The sequence below is a fragment of the Nannospalax galili genome, unplaced genomic scaffold, assembly GCF_000622305.1.
Source record: "Nannospalax galili isolate Female #2095 unplaced genomic scaffold, S.galili_v1.0 scaffold284, whole genome shotgun sequence".
In the NCBI taxonomy this organism is placed as follows: domain Eukaryota; kingdom Metazoa; phylum Chordata; class Mammalia; order Rodentia; family Spalacidae; genus Nannospalax; species Nannospalax galili.
This window is the reverse complement of record NW_008354281.1, coordinates 6257918-6277502: the sequence shown is the minus strand read 5'-3', so window position 1 is coordinate 6277502 and position 19585 is coordinate 6257918. Positions and strand designations below refer to the sequence as shown.

General features: G+C 37.2%; 1 protein-coding gene across 11 annotated transcripts in view; it reads left to right on the top strand.

The window, feature by feature from the left end:
- The window catches only part of Rims2 (regulating synaptic membrane exocytosis 2), a 570072-nt gene that overhangs the window by 289917 nt on the left and 260570 nt on the right, over positions 1-19585 (top strand). For 10 of the 11 annotated variants that reach the window (XM_008851539.2, XM_008851538.2, XM_008851540.3 and 7 more), the window contains 3 exons: positions 5699-5829; positions 8445-8616; positions 11733-11886. In XM_008851539.2, the coding sequence (XP_008849761.1) occupies positions 5699-5829; positions 8445-8616; positions 11733-11886 (457 nt within the window). Of the gene's footprint in view, positions 1-2052; positions 2101-5698; positions 5830-8444; positions 8617-11732; positions 11887-19585 lie in introns of all 11 variants that reach the window. The other variant, XM_029555211.1, reaches the window with a different exon arrangement.

Below are 19585 nucleotides of genomic sequence, written 5' to 3'. Positions count from 1 at the left end.
GGGTCTCCCTATGGCCCCAGCTTGTCTAGAATTTGCTGTGTAGACTGGGCTAGCTAACAGAGATCTACCTGCCTCTGTTCCTCTTGTGGTGGGATTAAAGTTGTGACCACCATGTCAGGCCTTGAAAATATTCTTTTTTTTTTTTTAAATAAATCTGTTATTTTTTGAAGTAATATTTGCTTATAAAATATTTCACAATATAGAGATGGGAGAGCACGGGAAAATCTAATTCTAGAGTACTTCGTCCATTTTTGTAGTTAATCTATTTGAACTTCCTGCTCTTTCTCCTGGACTCACTAAGGCTTTATCCACCCAGACCTACACAGACATTGTTAGCATACTCTATATGGGAACATTTCTTCATTTGGACATATGTTCATATAAAAAGGAAGGAAGCTCATATTTGAGACTTGCTTGCTTTTGGGAGAGAGAAAGGTAGCTCAGGATTGGCTAACCAGTCTGCTTTTCTGGTTGCTTTCCTTTGGGTTTTAGATTAGTCTCTTAGTGCCTATCCAGGGAGAGCTAAATTGGGAAATCCTCCTAGTACTCTTTGCTTGTTTCCATGACAATGGGAAAGACAGAGCAAAGCCTTTAGCTGTTTATGACTTTGAATCTGGAAAGAGAGACATCCATACCAAATGTGAGGAATGAACGGAATCCTGTTGAGGAAAGTAAAATTAAGTGTTCCTAAATCCATTCTCAAACTCAGAGATAAGCCTCTTTTTTTATTCTTTGAGATTGGCATGCCTGAAAAAGGTTATTGTGATTTTTAGAAATGGTTTCAAAATGAAAGCCTAAAAAGTCAGAAAAGAAATTGTTTTGTTCTGAGAACCGTGCTCTACTTCCTGTTTATATCAATCTGCTGTTTGAGCATTAACAAGTTTGTCCAGACTTTTTTCTTTGCTTGTGCATTGGGGATATAGCAAGCTCTTCCTACAGTTACTGGGAGTATTATGGGGCAATAACATCCAGTGGACTTTCAGTAAGATGTGGAAGAATATGAAGAACTGTATAAAGAAAAAGCAATGAAATATTGTAACGAATAGGCATGATTGGCAGTAAGCAATATGACAAATGGTGAACTCAAAAGTTTCTGAATATTGTGTCAGTGCTACAGCTTGAAATAGATTCTTAAAGATGACTCAGTGGTGGATCCAGTGCACACCAGCACACTTTCATTGATATGTATTATTTTTTAAAGATGTTGTAAAGTCAACATGATTAATGCTTTTTGGACTTTGGTTAATCTTATATCATTTTGGAAAAGATCTACCCAATTACTGCCATAGATGAGTTTTCATTGGTAATTCTGCGGCTTTTTAAAATCTAACTTCTTTTTCACTCTATTTTATGTAGAGTTAGAATTCCATTTTTGTTGGTTCCATATCCATAGTTTCACATGATTATGATTAAAATATTTAAAGAATTGTCTGTAGTGAAGATGTATATGCTTTTATTGCAGTTACTTCCTAAATAATAAAACATAAACTACTTTGAGCATTTGCATTATATTTGGTATTATATTTGCATTATATTTGGCATTATAATCTATGGTTGATTGAAATCATAAGTGAACATATGTTCAAGTTTTGTGCATATACAATGCCATTTTACATGAAGAATTTGCACTTTGATGAATATGGTATTTATGGGTCTCCTGGAACTGACCACCCGTGGCTATCACAGGCTATATTTTAATGGTAAAGTTTTAAATTTCTTGATTCTGGGGTTATACTTCAATAATTTTTTCAGAATATAAAAGCCTGGATATGTTATTGTACCTTCAGTCTTAATTTCTATTATTTTGACTGTATTTTAAGAATTTGATTACATAAATTGTAGTGTTTTATAATATTTTGAGTAGTTTTCATGTATTTTAGAATTTGAAAATTTTTGTTATGATAGAAGTACTTAATTTAAATATGTTCTCATGGAAATATTGTATTTAAGGGATAGTTTTATGTGTTTATTTTTACTTTCGGTCTTTTAGTTCCAGCATATTGTCCTTTTTGGTTTTGTTTTATTGCTTTTTTCTTTAATTTTGCTTACCAGAGCCAAAGCCTTAGTAGAAGAACAACGCCTTTTGTTCCTAGGGTTCAGGTAAAGGCTTTGTCTGCCTGATAGAAACTAAAGTTGTGTTTTATCACTTATTTGTATGTTTTTGGAAAATGCTTAGTAGGAACACTTTTTTTGGTATGTTGCTCCAAACCATGTTATTGACTTCCAAATCATTTTATAAGCCAGCTTGTAAAATTCTGCATGAGGATTAGAATACTGAATAAAAATTTAAAGAGACAATCTTGGTTAGTTATTTTGTAAGCTAACAAAATACTCAAACATATAGGTTGCAAAGTGGCACTTACTGTAGCTTCATTGTAGATTTTGCTTTCTATGTAACATTTTCTGAACTAGCTGATTTTATAGTGTTGATATTTTCCTTTATTACACTAAGGTTGCTGTCTCTTTAAATCATTCATTATACCACCTAACATCTACATTCTTTTGCATTTTCCAAGCAATGACTCCTCAAGGAAATTGGCAAATATATTTGTACCTTATTTAAAAATTTTTTTTACATATGATATAGTAAGGATCAACTTTTAGCGTTTGAAAGAAAAAAATTACAATCCAAATAAAATGTGTTAGTTTTTGTTGTTGTTGTTTATATTTTAATCATTCCACTTTGTTTTACTGTAATATCTGGGTACAAGTTGTTTGCCTCTTTTCATTAGATATCCTTATGTAGTAAAGTAATGCCAATATAGTTATTTTTAAAAGTAGTATTATGCCTTCCCTGCTTTGCTGCATGTTTTTAAAAAATTTGTTGGCTTTGAGTATTTAAAATTAAAATATTGATTCTACTTAATATTATATGATACAGAATATTCATATTTGATGCCCAGGTTCTACTTTGGAGACGTAATTGGTACCTGGTGAAGCTGAGGTGATATTCACATGAAACAGCCAAAGCAATGTAGATTCCTCCTAAATTAACCAAGCTAAACCTTATCAAGAGTAGAATTTTAAAGATGTATTTGTGGTATTTTGTGGACCAAATAACTATTTTAAATATTTATTCTTAAAGTACAGATTCAAGAAAGTGATAGCCTAGAGAATAAAATATGATTGTAAATGGATATCTATTAAAAACTTCAATGCAAACCCTGTAATAAAAGTGAAAGTTAGGGCTGTTACACACCAGTTTAAGAAAATTTCATAAAAAGTCCTATTTTGATAAAAATAAACAGTAAATTTAAAACATAACTGGCTCTTAACTAATGTTAATACTCATATATTTGGAAAATATTTGTAGGTAACTATCTGATGTAGTTTCAACAATATGCTAGCCATTTTCCTAGTGTTTGTTTATATAAAAATAAGCAATATTGGTAGTGATAGTGGTTGAATTTACATGGCATAGAGAAATCTAAAAATACTTTTGATGTATATCTCAAATGTTCAGATTTAAGGATTTTAATTAGTCAAAAAGTATATTGCTGATGTTGCTGGCAAAGTTTTAGTCTCAATCCCTTAAAATCTCTCACAGAAAATAATTTTCTTGTATAATTTTTAGCTTAATCTTGTAATTTTTAAAAAAATATTTTAATTATAAAGTTTATTAAAAAGAATTGCAGCTTTTTAGAATTTTTTCCCCTCTGAGGTGCCACGTATTCATGTTTTGATAATTTGATAAGGAATTTTTAATATCTTGAAAAAATAAAACCATGTGCTACTATTACTAATGAAAATGAAATATATATAAATGAATATGATATTCCTCACGTTTTAGAAGGCCCGTGACACCGTCTACATCTCTTTCATCTCACATATGATCAAACATCTCTTGAATTTCTTTATCTCATGGCTTTTGTCAGAAGACTAGCATATTCTTGCCCTATTTTCTTATCTTTATCTGTATCTATACTCTAATATTGCTAAACAAGCAAATATTTGAACTTTTTCCCTTTCAGATATTGATCTCTCCCTCTGCCTCTGCCCTTACCCCTCTCCTTTCCCCTCCCCCTCTTTCGTCCCCACTTTGTCCCTCCTTCCCTTTCCCTCTTGCTCCCCCCCACCCCATTTTGGTTGTTTCTTGTTTGAGACAGGGTCTTATTCTTGCTCTGTAGGCCAAATGACTTGGAACTCACTATGTAGCCCAGAGTGGTCTTGGGCTTGTTATGTCCCCCTGCCTCAGCCTTCCAAGTGTCGATATTACAATCATGAACTACCATGTTCAGCTATTTGCATATACTTTTTCTTTAGTGAGTTGACCTCTTGAATGAAGGCTGTGGTTCATAAAATTTAATGGACTTCAGAATCACATGCACTACCTGTTAAAATCTAAGGTCCCATTCTGATTTAGAGAAGCTAGCCTAAGAATTTATAACTTTTTAATAAATAGCCCAGATAATACTACTACAGGATATTTATTAAACACAACTTGAGAAGCACTTGTTGAAGATGTATTTTTGAACCAATTAGCTTTTACAAAGTCTTTTTGTTATACAATAGCAAGATAATACCACTTTAAGCTTTAAGACAATACAATAGGTAATAATTATCTTTAAATTTAGATATTTCTTATTCTTGTCAGAGGACTATTTCCTCTTTGCCCAGAATAGGGCAAGAGCAGAAAAAAAAATTTTATATACCTTTCAGGCTGTCAGTCCACCTCTTCTGACACAGTCGATAATTTTCTAGAATATATAAAGAGGGATTTGACAGATTCTTTGTGGAACTGGAACTACACTTCCAATGTTTAATATATAACCAGAATTAATAATTCTCAAGCTTCAGATTTTGGGTTCCATTTCAGTTTCAAGATGCTGGTCAGAGGTTTTGATTTGTAAATCAAGGTGTGAATCAGACTGTTATGGATACATAGGTAGGTAGATAGACAGACAGGCAGACAGATAGATAGAATAGGTTCCAACAGAGGGAAAAAGGATCTCACAGTGAGCTAAGGGTCAAGGTGTTAGCTTTGTGGGAGATGATATATGTTAAATCAGGTGATAGATGGTAAAATCATCAACAGTTCAAGAACCAACCGCTAATTATGACAGCAAAATCATTCATATTTTCTTATGTAAAATTATAAAATGAAGCTTTATTAGGAATGTGATATATTTTCTTCACCAAAGAATAAAGGTACTTTACCTATGAAAAAATCTAAAAGGTAAATTTATTATAGTTTAAATATGAATTGAAGCACTCAATTAACTAAAGCTACTCGTAATCCCTCTTATAATTTTTGACATGTGTTTTTCTATGGAGAACATAAAACATTTACTTGAAAATTCCCTTTGAATACCACATATATGTTACTATCTACTCAATTTATTTTGAACATTTATTCTTAGTTCATAGGTGAAACAAAGGACTATAGTGATTCTTGGATGAGGATAGATTTTTGTATACAAAGTCTGTAATTACAATAGTGTTATTATTATGTTTGTTAATAGTCATCACATTAGGATAGTAAATGGCCCATGTGATTATCAATGAAATTAAATATCAGAATCTATTCATTCATTGAAGCTATTATAGTATATCCCTTTATTTTTAACAAACTGGAGTTTACTGAGGGAGATATAATCTGTCCCAGTATTTGTGTTAGGCAATCGTGTAAAAATTAGAAATGTAAACATGTATTGTTAATAAATGTTTGTGCTGAGAAATTAATGTTTTTGCTTTTCAGATAAAACTATGGTTTGACAAGGTTGGTCACCAGTTGATAGTTACAATTTTGGGAGCAAAGGATCTCCCTTCCAGGGAAGATGGGAGGCCGAGGAATCCTTATGTTAAAATTTACTTCCTTCCAGACAGAAGGTATGAATTTAAAATAAAAAATGTATATGTTCTTAAACATAAGTGGCAAATAATGAATGTTTCAGTTCTGTATCATTTATTATTTTGTGTCAGATCAGTCAGATGCTTGTAAAGTTTAACATAAGTATAATCATTCTCATGTATCAAAAGAGTGACAGTAAATATTTGACATTATTTTAAAACTTTATGCATATTATATGATATTTTATTTTAGTATTGTAAGTACATGTAGATTATTTCTTGAGTAATATGTGTTTTATGTACCAAAATTGTTAAAAATTATTTCTTCTTGAAAGTGAAAATATTAATATAAACTATGAAATAAAAAATGCTGGAACTGGTATGAAAATGTTTTCACATCCTTCTCCAATTTTTACCACTTTTCACTATGATACTGTTTCACTGTATTTCATTAAATTAGCAAGTGTATGTTATAATCATCACCTATGTGATCATAAAGACTATAATCCCTTCCTTTAAGCATTATATTTTGATTTCATCGACAAAATTAGTACTGTTCTATTCAGATTTGAAGAGACTTAGGATAGGAGAAATATCTCCTCGAAAGTAACTTTTTAATTGCATGCATATGAAAATAAAAGATGTCCCTCAGTAAGTATTGTGAAAAGTCAGGAGGAATGGCACTAGTTGCCTTTGCCCATCTGCCTGCCTAGTTTCAGGACAGAGCACTCTGAAACATTTTTTCAGCTTGGAAGTGACTCTGCACATATATGGATGTTTGTCAACATGTTCACACACTTTGGACTTCAAAGCCCTGACTTATTTAAGCAAGAAGTTCATTGAAGTTGAGTTGTGTGATGTTCATCTGAACAACGCCAACAGAGGACAAAAAAAAGAGGAAGTAGATGATTAGCCATTACATTTTCAGCATTTTTTTTTTTTTTTTTTTTTTTTTTTTTTTTTTTTTAAATTCTTACCAAGACATAATGGCTTAATTTACGGAAAACAAAGATTTCTGGATCCACCTGCCTCTGCCTCCCGAGTGCTGGGATTAAAGGCATGCGCACCACACCCAGCACATTTTCAACATTTTTAAAGTGACAGTTTGCAAATGGATCAGAATATGTCAAGATATCACAGCATTTACAGTTACCAGAAACTTACTTACTTTATTATTTTATATACTTTATTTTTATTATTTTTATTTTATGAGTATGAGTGTATTGTCTGCATGTATAATGGATCCATGTCATACAAAGCCTGTGGAGGTCAGGAGAGGGTGTCAGATCTGGAACTATGGATGGTTGTTAGCAGCCATTTGGGTGCTGAGATTGAAACCTGGGTCCTCTGCAAGAGCAGCCTGTGCTCTTAACCACAGAACCATCTCTCCAGCCCCTTACTATACTGTTTTAATTTTATAAAGTTAACTTGAAGAAAGCTATTCCATGACAATGTAGATTGTGTACTTTGGTGAGAGACACATATTGAAATATAAGAGAGAAATTTTCCATAATTGGAGCACCAAATGGAGCCTGGACTTCACCTGGGTGGTAAATGTCACAGCCAAATTACTTGCTACATCAGCAGTCCAGTTTCTTGGCCCCTTAGCACACACATAATATTTATTACTGTAGAAATCCTTGGGATGAAATGACACAAACCCACAGGAAATGCTACAATCTGAGGTATGCCTTAATTCACAGATGGCTTAGGTTTCAACTAATTCAAACCTTTAAAGAGAAACATTATCATTTTTTACTCTTAAATTTTATGTATAAGTGTTTGTATGTGTTGTATGTATGTATGTATGCATGTATGTATGTGGTGGTCGGGTACTGGAGTGAAAGTCGGAGGACCATTGTGGGAGTCAGTTCTGTCCCTGCACCATGTTGGTCCAGGGGACTGAACACATGTTACCAGCCTTGGTACATGGCAAGTACCTTAATCCACTGTTCCATCTCACAGGCTACATTTGTTTATCTATTTATTTTAATAATTTATTGAGAATTTCAAAGTGTCAAAGACTAATGAGCTTCTTTCTTAATTCACTTTTATTCTTTAGTTTTATTTTACTTTGCCTAATTTTCCCCACCTTTCTGAGGCAATAGAGTTTAAAATGACTCTTTGTATCCCAGATACAGTATTTAAAAAATTTTTTTTTAACTTCAAAGGATGTAGTAACTATTTGAAATTTTTTCTCAGGTAATTCTTAGCTGAGTTACTTGTCAGATATCAGGAATTTGTAGAAGAGTTAGGTAATTTTCAGGCTTACATCATTGAATGGGCTATGTTAGAGTTTTAGCTCCAATAGTCTAAAGAATTCTTTTCTTAGCTCAGAAAGTTGCATTGTCATCTCAACTTTTCTCTTTGCTGTTGCAAGTTTAACACATGAATAAGAAAGCTAATTTCATCATTCCTGTCAATTTTACAGGAAGATGTACTTGAATAGATTAAATAACAATGAATATTTTATTGATAAGACTTCCAGGAGAGTCAGTGGGATTTATCTACCTAGAATCTTAGTTAAGTTAGTAAAGAAAATATTTTCTACTTAATGTGCTATGTACTGCAAAATAATATTTAGTGTAAAGTTGGTTCTCACCACGAATATGCTTTTAAAGTTTTCTGTGTGTTCACATAATTTTTTAAAATAGTGATAAAAACAAGAGAAGAACAAAAACAGTGAAGAAAACATTGGAACCCAAATGGAACCAGACATTCATTTATTCTCCTGTCCACCGAAGAGAATTTCGGGAACGAATGTTGGAAATTACACTTTGGGATCAAGCTCGAGTTCGAGAGGAAGAGAGCGAATTCTTAGGAGAGGTACTTGGAATTTTCCCACTATGCATGTCATTCTGAATGTTTCTATTTAAATGACTGTCAGAAATATATTATAAATTTTTAAATAGCAGAGAAAATGAAAAGCAATTTCTTATTTTAGCAGACTGAATATAGCTACTGCTTTAGACAGGTTAATTTTCAAATTTTATGTGTATGAGTAAAACGTATCATTGTACCATGCATGAATTTGTACCATGTGCATGTCTGGTACCCAAGGAGGTCAGAAGAGGGTGTCAGAGCCACTGAACTAGAGTTACAGGTTGTTGTGAACCACTGAGTGGCTGCTGGAAATTGAACCCAGGCTTGGGTTTTCTTCAGTATTTCTATCTCTTTTGTGAATTCTCTTTTCAATTCCTGAATTGTTTTTGTTATTTTATTCAACTGCATATTTGTAGTTTCATGAGCCTCTTCATAAGTTTATGCCTATCCTCTTTGAGTTCTTTGAGTTGTTTGTGTTTTCTTTAAGTTCTTTTGTGATGTTTATGATTGTTTTAAATTCTGCATGGTGGGGTTCCTCAGGGTGATTAGCATTGTAGTACACTTCTGTAGAACTGGTGGTTTTGGTTGGGGGCTTATTTTCTTGATTTTTCATATTATTTGTGTTTCTGCTTTGCTGGTTGGGCATATGGATGTCTTTTGTTGGTTGTGTGTCGGATAGGAAATTCTGTTCTGCCTTTGTTTAGTAGAAATTTGTTTCTGATTAGGTTGTCAGTGTAGCTTGGTTGCTTTTTACTCAGGTATGAAAAGTAAGTTGGTGTGTTTCAGGTTCTTCAGGGTAGTAGGCTGATCTGTGTAGTAGCCTGGTCTGTGGTATGTAGATCAGGAGGGGGGCCAAGGGCAAGATGGGGCTGGGGACAGCCTGTGGAAGGTCTAACAAAGGAAGCTGGAGAATTGGCCTAGTCCAGGTGCAAGGGATCAAGATGCAGTGGGCAGATATGAACTAAGAGGGGATTCAGGAGAACTGAGGTGGGAGAGCAGGCTCCTGCCTAGGTCCAAGGCTAAAAGGGGTGGGCAGGTTGAGGGGGAGTGGAGGTGCTCAGGCTGTGTGGGAATCAAGATGCAGAGAGTAGGATCTGACTTACTAGGGTTGTGGGCAGGCAGGCCTGTGTCCTTCAGATCAGGAAGCCAGGGGCAAGGTGGTGGTGGAGACAGCCTATGGAGGATCTAGCTATGCTAGAGGATTTAGCTAGTCTGGGTTAGGAAGCTAATGCTGGGATCTGAGGTAGAAAGCAGGAACTCGCCTGGGCTCAAGTTTAGAAGTTGAACAGAGTGTGTATGTGTGTGTGTGTGCGTGAGTGTGTGTGGGGAATTGGGAGGGGTTGAGAAGTGGTGCTCAGGCTGCAGGGGAATCAAGATGCAGTGGGCAGGATCTGACTTACCAGGGTAGTTGGCCAAAGGCTCTATGTCCAGTAGAGTAGTGGTCAGGGATGAGTTGGTGGTGGGGTTTGGGGAGAGCCTGTAGAGGGTCTAATAACCTACACCAGAGGATTAAACTCCTCTGGGTTAGGACATGAGTCCAGAGATCTGAGGTGGAAGAGCAGAAGCAGGTCTGGGTTCAAGGCTTGAAGGGGATAGGGGAGGGTTTATAGGCCATATTATATATGTAAGAGAGCATGTTAAATTGGGTGGGGAACAGTGGGCGGAAGTGTGTATTGAGGATCGGGATCAAAATACCATCAAATTATGTTGTATGAAAATAGCAAAAATTCAATAAAAATAACATTTAAAAAGCATGCTTCATTTGCATATGTAGCTGAGAAAAATAACACCAATTATAATGGGGGGATGAGATGGAGGATGGTAAGAAGTAAAGCAGTTTTCCAGCTTATTTACACACAACCACACAGAGAAAAAGTCAGTTACTGACTTTGTTACTTTTCTACAAAGTATCTACTTTTTCTGAAAAATTAATTGGGAATTTTATGGACAAATAAAAATCTATAGAAAAAGTAACTGAATGGTGCCAGCTAAAGAGTTACAAACCTACAAGTGATTTGGACTTACAGTACAGATCTCAGGAAAAGGAACTCTATAGCCAGTTGCCTTGGTCTGTATTCCTGGCAGTGTCACTCCCTAGTCTTGTGTTCCTGAGTAAGTTTTTTAACCTGTGTGCTTCTTTAGCCAAGAGGAAATAATTCTAGCATGCATCTCAAGTTTAATGGGAAGATTCAGTGCGTATAGCATTTGTTGTTTGTATGTGTGAGCACTGGGAACATCACGTCTTTAATGTTGAAAAAGTATAGGGAAAATTTATGTCATTTCACTGAGTGAAATGCCTTCATGTGTCTGAACTTTGTCACATTTGCATAGCACTCTGAAAGAAAATAGAAATTAATTTCTATTAATTTTTAGTAATACTCACATTTTAAAATACATATAATCATGTGGCACACATTGAGCTTATTGTCTTTTTATGTTTTTTTTAATTGATGTCTGACCATTGTACATTATTATAGATTTACTAGTTTGGTATTTCCAATGTGACTATAACAACATGGTGCCATGAATATTGATTTTTAAGAAAAAATATATTTGATTCATTTTTGTCTCTTACTAACAAACTCATATGACCTTATTTAGCCTTTTGTAGCTGTGGTATCCTTCTGTACAAGGCAAAACTAGTAGGGTTTTTTCACCCCCGAGATTAGTGATGGATAGCACATGAAATGGTTGACTATTAATATGTAGTAGATATTTCAAATATACTTATTTTTCTCTCCTCATCAGTTATTATGTAGGATGCCTAATAACTATAAATGAAAATGCTTTTTGAATTTTAAAGTGAACTCTAAATATTGGTTATTTCTGTCATTTTTAAAGTAATAACTGTTTATGTCTTGGGAAATTTAATTGCCTCTAGAAGTTGGATAATCAAGGATTCTTAAAAATGCAGATATTCAAAAGCATAAAATTCCCAAGAAATTAGAAAAATTGTCTCTTAGTTACTGTCAAAATATATTGATAGTTTTACAACATCGAAATGACCTTGCTTTACTTAAGCAGCACTACTGTTATAATTATTATTCTAAAAGTTATGAAACTTTTTAGGAGATTTCCTTACTGTTGCTATAATAGGCCTTTGTGTCTTGGGTTTGTAGATTTTAATTGAGTTGGAAACAGCACTGTTAGATGATGAGCCACACTGGTACAAACTTCAGACCCATGATGTGTCATCATTGCCTCTCCCTCACCCTTCTCCATATATGCCACGACGACAGCTCCATGGAGAGAGCCCAACACGCAGGTTGCAAAGTAAGTGTCAGCAAAATGTATACTCCCATTGAGTACTTCTTGAGTATACATCTGACAAAACTTGAATAACAGCATTATGGATGCTAACAAACTTTGTTAGTGCTTTCATAGCTAATATTTTGACTTTTTAGTAGTTTCAAACACTAACATAAAATTGTACCTGTAGCATTCATGCTTCACAATGTTAAAAACCTTTTGGTTGCATTTTGGATGGTATGATAACCAAATAAGCATAGCTATTTTATAATGTTAGTACTTAGGTTGTTAATAGAGGAGCACTATATCTAATATAACAGCTATAGATACCCAAAGTTTCATTTCCTACTTTCTTCTCCCAGGTGTTCTGGTACTCTTGAGAGTGACATTTCAGCTTTAGAACTGAATGACTTGAAACAATCTCCATGCCTTGATTTGCTCATTCATAAAGTGAAATAATACCTGCCCTGGTCATATAGTTATAAAAATTGATTAATTTCAGTGGCTACTGAGCTAGCTCATCACTAAGGATCTTGCTGTGAAAATATATGGACCGGAGTTCAAATTCCCAGCCCTCATGTAAACAGCTAACACACACTGTACTCCAAGCTGGGAAGACAGAAACAGGCAGATTCCTGTAGCTTACTGGACAGCCAGCCTAGCTGAATTGTTAAGCATCAGGTTCATTGAATGACCCTGTCTCAAAAAATAATGTAGAGAGTGATTGAGGAAGATATCTGATATAAACATCTAGACTCCACACACATGTACCCAAAGTATGGGTGCTTACCCATAGATATGTATTTAAAAAAAATACATACATATACCACACATACGCATGCACGCACACACGCACACATGCACACACAAGGATTAATCTAAAATATAAACCATTGTTACTAATCTTGATGTAATTTCTATCAATGTTTAGTTTCTATGCTTGCGTTATAAATCTTCTGAACTGTAGGTGCATAAATTCAGTGTATTCGTGATGGAAGAGTGATATTGGTGGATTTTGCACTTCCCTCATTTAGGAATTTTAAGATTAATTTTGCTTTTCCTGACAAATCAACAATTGAAAAATAAGGTGGATGCTTGCTGCTTTGGCTACTATTGATGAAGTGTTTTCTTTCCATGGAGTCACCAGAGCTTTGGTTTAGCAACGTTTTTGGTCAAGTATTGATGACTGGCATTAGTCAAATTTCAGAAGTGGCAATTGTAAGCAAAAATATCATGTCATTTGTTTGCCCGACAGTATAACAAATAACCATTTTCTATATGGATCACATCTTTTCTGCTGAATGTGGAGTAAAATTATAAATTTGAAGGCTGTTTGATATATATAAAATTAAGAACAAAAGATTGCCTATGAAAGTTGTAGGAAAACCTAGAGAGTCACAAATCCTTTAAAAAAATAGTCTCTGTAATGATTAGAATTTTATTTCTACTAAGTACAAGGATGGTATTGACTCAACCTCTTGAGACCATAAACATGCTTCACCCCTCTTTATAAATGCTATTACATCATAATTTGTTGGAATAATTGTCATATTGTCCCAAACCCACGGGATCTGCAATGGGGTACCTGGATTGGGGAGTGGGGATTTGGATTGGGCAAGAGACAAGAGAAATGGAGACAAGACAGCATTCTGATCAAGTCTCATTTATTGCAGCACAAGCATGAGGTTAAATAGAGAATGAGAACAAAGGAATAAAGATTGAGAGTAATCATATCAACCAGACCGCAGGGGCCCAGAGGTACTCTAAGGGAGGAATCTACTGATTAACGGGAAATAGGGCAGATTACTGGAAAAGAGTACAAGGCCATGGGCCAAGGCCGTGGGCTCAGTCCTGTGCCTGCAGGAGGAGAGTGGGCAGAATGAAAAGTTACCAGCTTAGGTCTGTCAGCAGTTTTGAGAAATGGCTGAGCCTCAGGCTCCCAACAGGTCCCCCTTTTTTACTTTATAGAGTTTAGGGACCGAAGGTTGCTAGACCCTTAGGGAACTGCGCCTGTCTTAGGTTGGAGTATCCTTCCCCAAGGGCTTACCCATCATTGGATAAGGTAGTAGCATTAAACTACCCTCCTGTCTTAGGTTGCCATCAAGGGGGGATTCTCACGTACCCGTCATTGACTGTCTAGTTTATTTCTCAGGGGGAATGGCTAGCAGTGCCATGACAGCAACTCGTCCATGCATTCTTGATCCAAAATATCGAGGCGATGATAATGGACCTGAATTGGTTTCACCTGAAATGCCTCCACCTGCTGTTTAATAAAGACCATAAGCCTTTTTACTAACAGTGGCCCTAGCGTAAGAAGGAGAGGGAAGAGGAGGAGGGATGGAATCATGGAGGGGATCCAAGAAAGGAAGGGGGAATCCAGCCATCTAGAAGGATTTTGATAAAAATGATGCAGTTTGTAACTGATGGTCTGCAGGGTCTTTATATTTTGTTCTACTAATCCCGATTCATTGACGTAGAAACAGCATTCCTCCTGTAAGAAAAGGCAAGTTCCCCCTTTTTCAGCAGTGATAAGATCAAGGGTCCTATAATTTTGAAGGGCAACTTGTGCCAGGGAAGTCAGCTGGCATTGCAAGGATGCAAGGCTACTGGCTGTGGATTCTATAACTTGTTGTAGTTGGGAGTTGAACTCCCTTGTGGTATAGAGAGTATGTCCCAGGGCCCCCTAGAAAGGCTGGCAGAGGCAGTAAATCCTATCCCGATTACAAAAGGGATGAATACCCCTCTCTTAAATCATGGGCAGAGTAGCCAGGTGAACTCCCCTGGCGAATACATGGTCAGTTGGGGTACAATAGTAATTAATACACAGGGTCCTGGAGAGGAAATAGTAATCTGTTGATACAGGGATTCATTGCACCAGAAAGACATAAGGGGGAGGCATTAAGAGATGAACTGACAGAGTGATTACTGTGACACACAAAGGAGGGGGGAGTGTAGGTGGTAGTGATATAGCAGAGGGAAATATTTTGAGTAGGATCATAAAATAAAGGAATAGACGGCATGGGGGGAGAAGGTGCAGTGCCAGCAGTAATGATGTTAGGTGCAGAGGAATAGTTAACAGGGACAGCAGCTAGTAAGGGGTGAACCAAAGAGGCACACAACAAGCACGATGAAGCATTGATATTAGAAAGGTTTAACAACTTTAAAGCAAAATTTAGATAATTGGGCCAAAGGCCAAGACTAAAGGTGGAATTTGTATGTATGGCAAACTGAAGTTTAGCCTCACTCATAATGATAATCTGTCTCGTTTGCTTATCAGTGGTATCAGAGACCAGCTGGCAAGAAATAAATAGAGACCCCACTGGGAGTGAGGAGTACCCATCATTATAAATTTTTCCTCTAACTCCATTTTGCCACCTGACGTCCCAAGGGTCATCTATACGAATTGTGAATCGACCATCGTCATAACTCAATATGCCATTTTTGCTGTAAGCATCATGAAGGCGGCAAGCCCAATATCTACATCCGCCGTATATGGTACTAGCTGTGAGACAATTGCCTCTATTATCGTAAGTGAAACATGCATAAGGTCTCAATTTAGAGGATAAAATAGATGGGGTGATTGGAATGACAATGGTTGTTTGGCAACCCTTCACTGGACAGCAGACAGTGCCATTGGTTTGGATGTTGTCATCAGAGTGTATGTCTCCCTCTTTAACCTGGAATTCCCACTGTAATGCTGCGACCAAACGGGACCAATCAGGAGGAGCAGGATGTAACAAGTGGAGGCCATTACAGTCTGGCTGGGCTGTAAAAGAGAACAGAAAGAAAAGAAAAACGTTTCTCAGGGAGCCTCATTCTCCCTGGAACATTGGTTAACATCTGTCTGCTTTACTAAGCATTCAGGTAACCAGTGGGCTGCATCATGTTGCTGTGAATAAATGCAGACAGATCCTCTTCCCCATATTAATACTGGGTCTGGGCCATGCCATGAATTATCCAGGGGGTCCTTCCCTTTAACCATGGCATAGCATCTCTTAGATTCCGGATGCCAGAAGTGATCTGCAGCCGACTTACCATTAGCATCTAAATTTAAAAAATTTAAAATAAAGAGTATATGGTTTAATAAATTCCTGGGGGATCCCCTGATGGGGTACCATTCCCCCTTTTTCACTTTATTGAGTGTATTTTTTATAAGTAGATGAGCTCTTTCAACTATGCCCTCACCCTGTGGCTTGCAAGGTATCCCCGTCATATGTTTTATCTGCAAGGTGTTGCAGAAATTTTGAAAACCTTGAGATACATTTCCGGGACCATTATCTGTTTTAATATGTTTTGGGGTACCCATAGTAGAGACGCAGTGGAGCAAGTGAGCAATAACATGTTTAGTAGCTTCCCTTGTTTGTAATGAAGTGCAGAGAAGTCCACCTGTGGGAAGCGAGCACAGCTGAGTCAGCCAGATGGCGCCCTGGCTGGCTGCCAAACCTTGTGCTGTTTACTCCAACTCTTGGCTGATTGCCAAGGCTCGCGATTCCCGCTTGTTTATCAAAAGTATAAGCCAACACAGGTGCTGCCAGCCTAACGATCTTGCTACATGCCTATGAGCTACACTCTGCCTGGCCGCTGCACGTGTGTAGCCCTGATTGATACCGGCTGGGGGGAGGGCTGTTGGAAACGCTATATAAAGAGCTGAAGTGTGTAATAGAGAGGACCAGCATCATAGTGAGCCCGCATCATAGTGAAGAGAATACGAGAGAATAAAGGAACATTAACTGCAAGGAAACCACATTAAGATGGTGTAACTCATGAGCCTGTTGAGCTTGAGTAATGTTAGAAGGAGTAGCAATAGCAACAAGTTTGGTGGCTGCATCGGCGACCTGATTGCTTGCCGTTAAAGGCCCCAGAAGGTTAGAGTGTGCTCGTATGTGTCCTAAAAAGAAGCGGGCTGTCCTTTGGCAGATGAGGTGTTGGCAATGGCAATGATGAAAAAGATCTGCAGCTTCAGAAATATGCCCAATTATAGGAACAGTTTCTAAAAGATGTATAGCATGAGCGATATATGCACTGTCAGTGTATATATTAAGGGGTGTATCAGGGAACACAGAGAAAACTGATATGATGGCAGACAGTTCCACCAGTTGTGCAGAGGTTTTGTTGGTCTGAAACTGCACAACCTGATTGTTCCAAGTGTAGGCTGCCATTCCATTGGAGGAACCATCCGTAAAGACCAACAAGGCAGTAGGTAAAGGCTGATGGCTAGTAATGCATGAAAAAATGAAAGTATGCAGATTACAAAATCGAATAAGCTTGTCAGGTGGGTAATGGTTATCTAAAACCCCTGGAAAATTAGCACAAGCTAGTAGCCAAGTTTCTGAGTCTTGAAGTAACCAATCAATGTGATCCTTGGTATAAGGTTGTACAATATGAAGAGGTTCCATACTGAAATATTTACAACCGTGGTCCTGACCAATAATTATTAAGTCAGCCACTGCATCATAATATGGAAGCAATACCCTTTTTGGGGAGGTAGGTAAATGTATCCATATAATAGGATGATCAGGCTCCTGCCAAAGAAGACCTGTAGGTGATAGGTGAGTATTAAAAATCATGAGCCATAAGAGCTTGTGATAATCTATATTGATAACAAACTGGTTAGCAATTGCTTCATCAACTCTATGTATGGTGACTCTGGCCTCCTCAGTAAGGTTTCTGTGTGAGGTTGGATTTGCATCCCCTTTAAGGATGTCAAAGAGGGGCTTTAAGTCCCCAGTGGTCAACTTTAAATAAGGACGTAGCCAATTAATATCACCTAATAGTTTTTGGAAATCATTTAAGGTTTGTAGTTTATCAAGTCTAAGGATAGCCTTTTGATTAGTTATTTTTTACCCATTAATCCAAAAACCCAAATAAGAGTAGGGATCTTGAGTTTGTACCTTTTCAGGTGCTACTTGTAAACCTACATCAAATAAATCCAATTTTAACTGAGCATAACATTGTAATACCGCTTCCCCTGTTGCACCTGCTATCAGAATATCATCCATATAATGGATTATACACATGGATGGCCAAGCATTTCTGGTATTTTGAAGAGCTGTGGCTACAAACTTCTGACAAAGGGTATTGGCCATTCCTTGAGGCAAAACCTTCCATTGATATCCCTTCATAGGTTCTCTAAAGTTAATAGAAGGAAGACTAAAGGCAAAGCATTTGCGATCCTCAGGATATAAGGGAATAGTGAAAAAACAATCTTAAGATCTACTATTATCTTAAAGTATCCTTGTTGTATGGCAACTGGAGAAGGCAAACCTGGCTGTAAAGTTCCCATGAGGACCATAGTAGCATTGACTGCTCTCAAGTCTTGCAATAATCTCCATTTTCCTGACCTCTTTTTTGGGTGTATTCCACGGAGAACAAGTCTCTTCAATGTGCCCTGCCTCAAGTTGTTCCTGCACCAAATGAGTGGCTGCTGCCAACTTCTCTGCTGCAGCCATTGAGCTACCCAAACCGGATCATCTGATCGCCAGGTTATATGATCCACATAGTTTGAAGGTGCAGGGTCGTCAATGGCCGCCATAATAAATTTCCCAGACCTTGCTTATCATTTTGACCTGTGCTTGCTAAGCGTGACAACCTTCCATTTTATTTCTTCCCTAATCCTTTGCCAGGGCTGTATCCTTGAGCAAGCATCTGTGCATTAACAACATCATTCAGACTGCACATAACTACTCTCATCTGTGAAAGAAAGGCTTTTCCCCACAGGTTTACTGGTAAATAAGTGACCACAAAAGGCTTAATCAAACCAGAATTATTCATGGAATCTTTCCAAGTGAGAAATTTTGAGCTCTGTTTTGGGTTTTGGCTCTGTCCTATGCCTTGGTCAGAGTTTCAACTGTAGGCCAGGCTACAGGCCAGGTCTCAGCAGAAATAATAGTAACATCAGCTCCAGTATCGATAAGGCCATTGAATTTCTTTCCATCAAGCCATAAAGTCAACGTAGGTTTTTTGTGAGTAATGGCTTGGACCCAATAAGCATTGGATGAACCAAAGTTCTTATTTCCTCTGTTTTTTCCCTGAACGAGATGATTGGAATTAACCAGGGGCATTAGGATTATCTGAGCAATATGGTCCCCCTGCGGAATAGTGACTATATTGTCAGTAACTTGGGCTAAAATTTTTATTTACCCAGTATAATCAGTGTCAATTATCCCAGGCACAACAGATAGGCCTTTAAGAGCGGTGCTACTGCGCCCTAATATTAGCCTGCAAGTATTAGTGGGGAGTGATCCATAAATCCCAGTCCCTATGGTCTGAATTCCCATATCTGGAGTCAATACTGTGTGGGAGGAGGAATTGAGGTCCAGTCCTGCGCTTCCTGGTGTTGCTCGGTTGAGGTCTGAAAAGGATTGTAGTTGCTGGCGGGAATGAAACTGACTGCCCCAAAAGCTTGTTTCGGGCCTGGGGCTGGCCCCTCCACCCATTTCCCTGACATGGAGGTAGAGGTCTCCCTTCAAAATCAGTCTTGGACTTGCATTCGTTAGCCCAGTGTCTTCACCTTTTACATCTGGGGCATAGTCTTGGAGCCTTATCATCATCAGTCTTTTGCTGATCATTACCTATTTTGCATTCCCAGGCGAAATGCCCGTTCTTACCACATTTAAAACACCCCTTGCCTTTAGTTTATTTTTAGCAGCCAAAAAATCTTTTACAGTTTGTCCACTAAAAGCCGCTGCCATGGCAAGTCCCTGCTGATAAGCTGGACCTATGT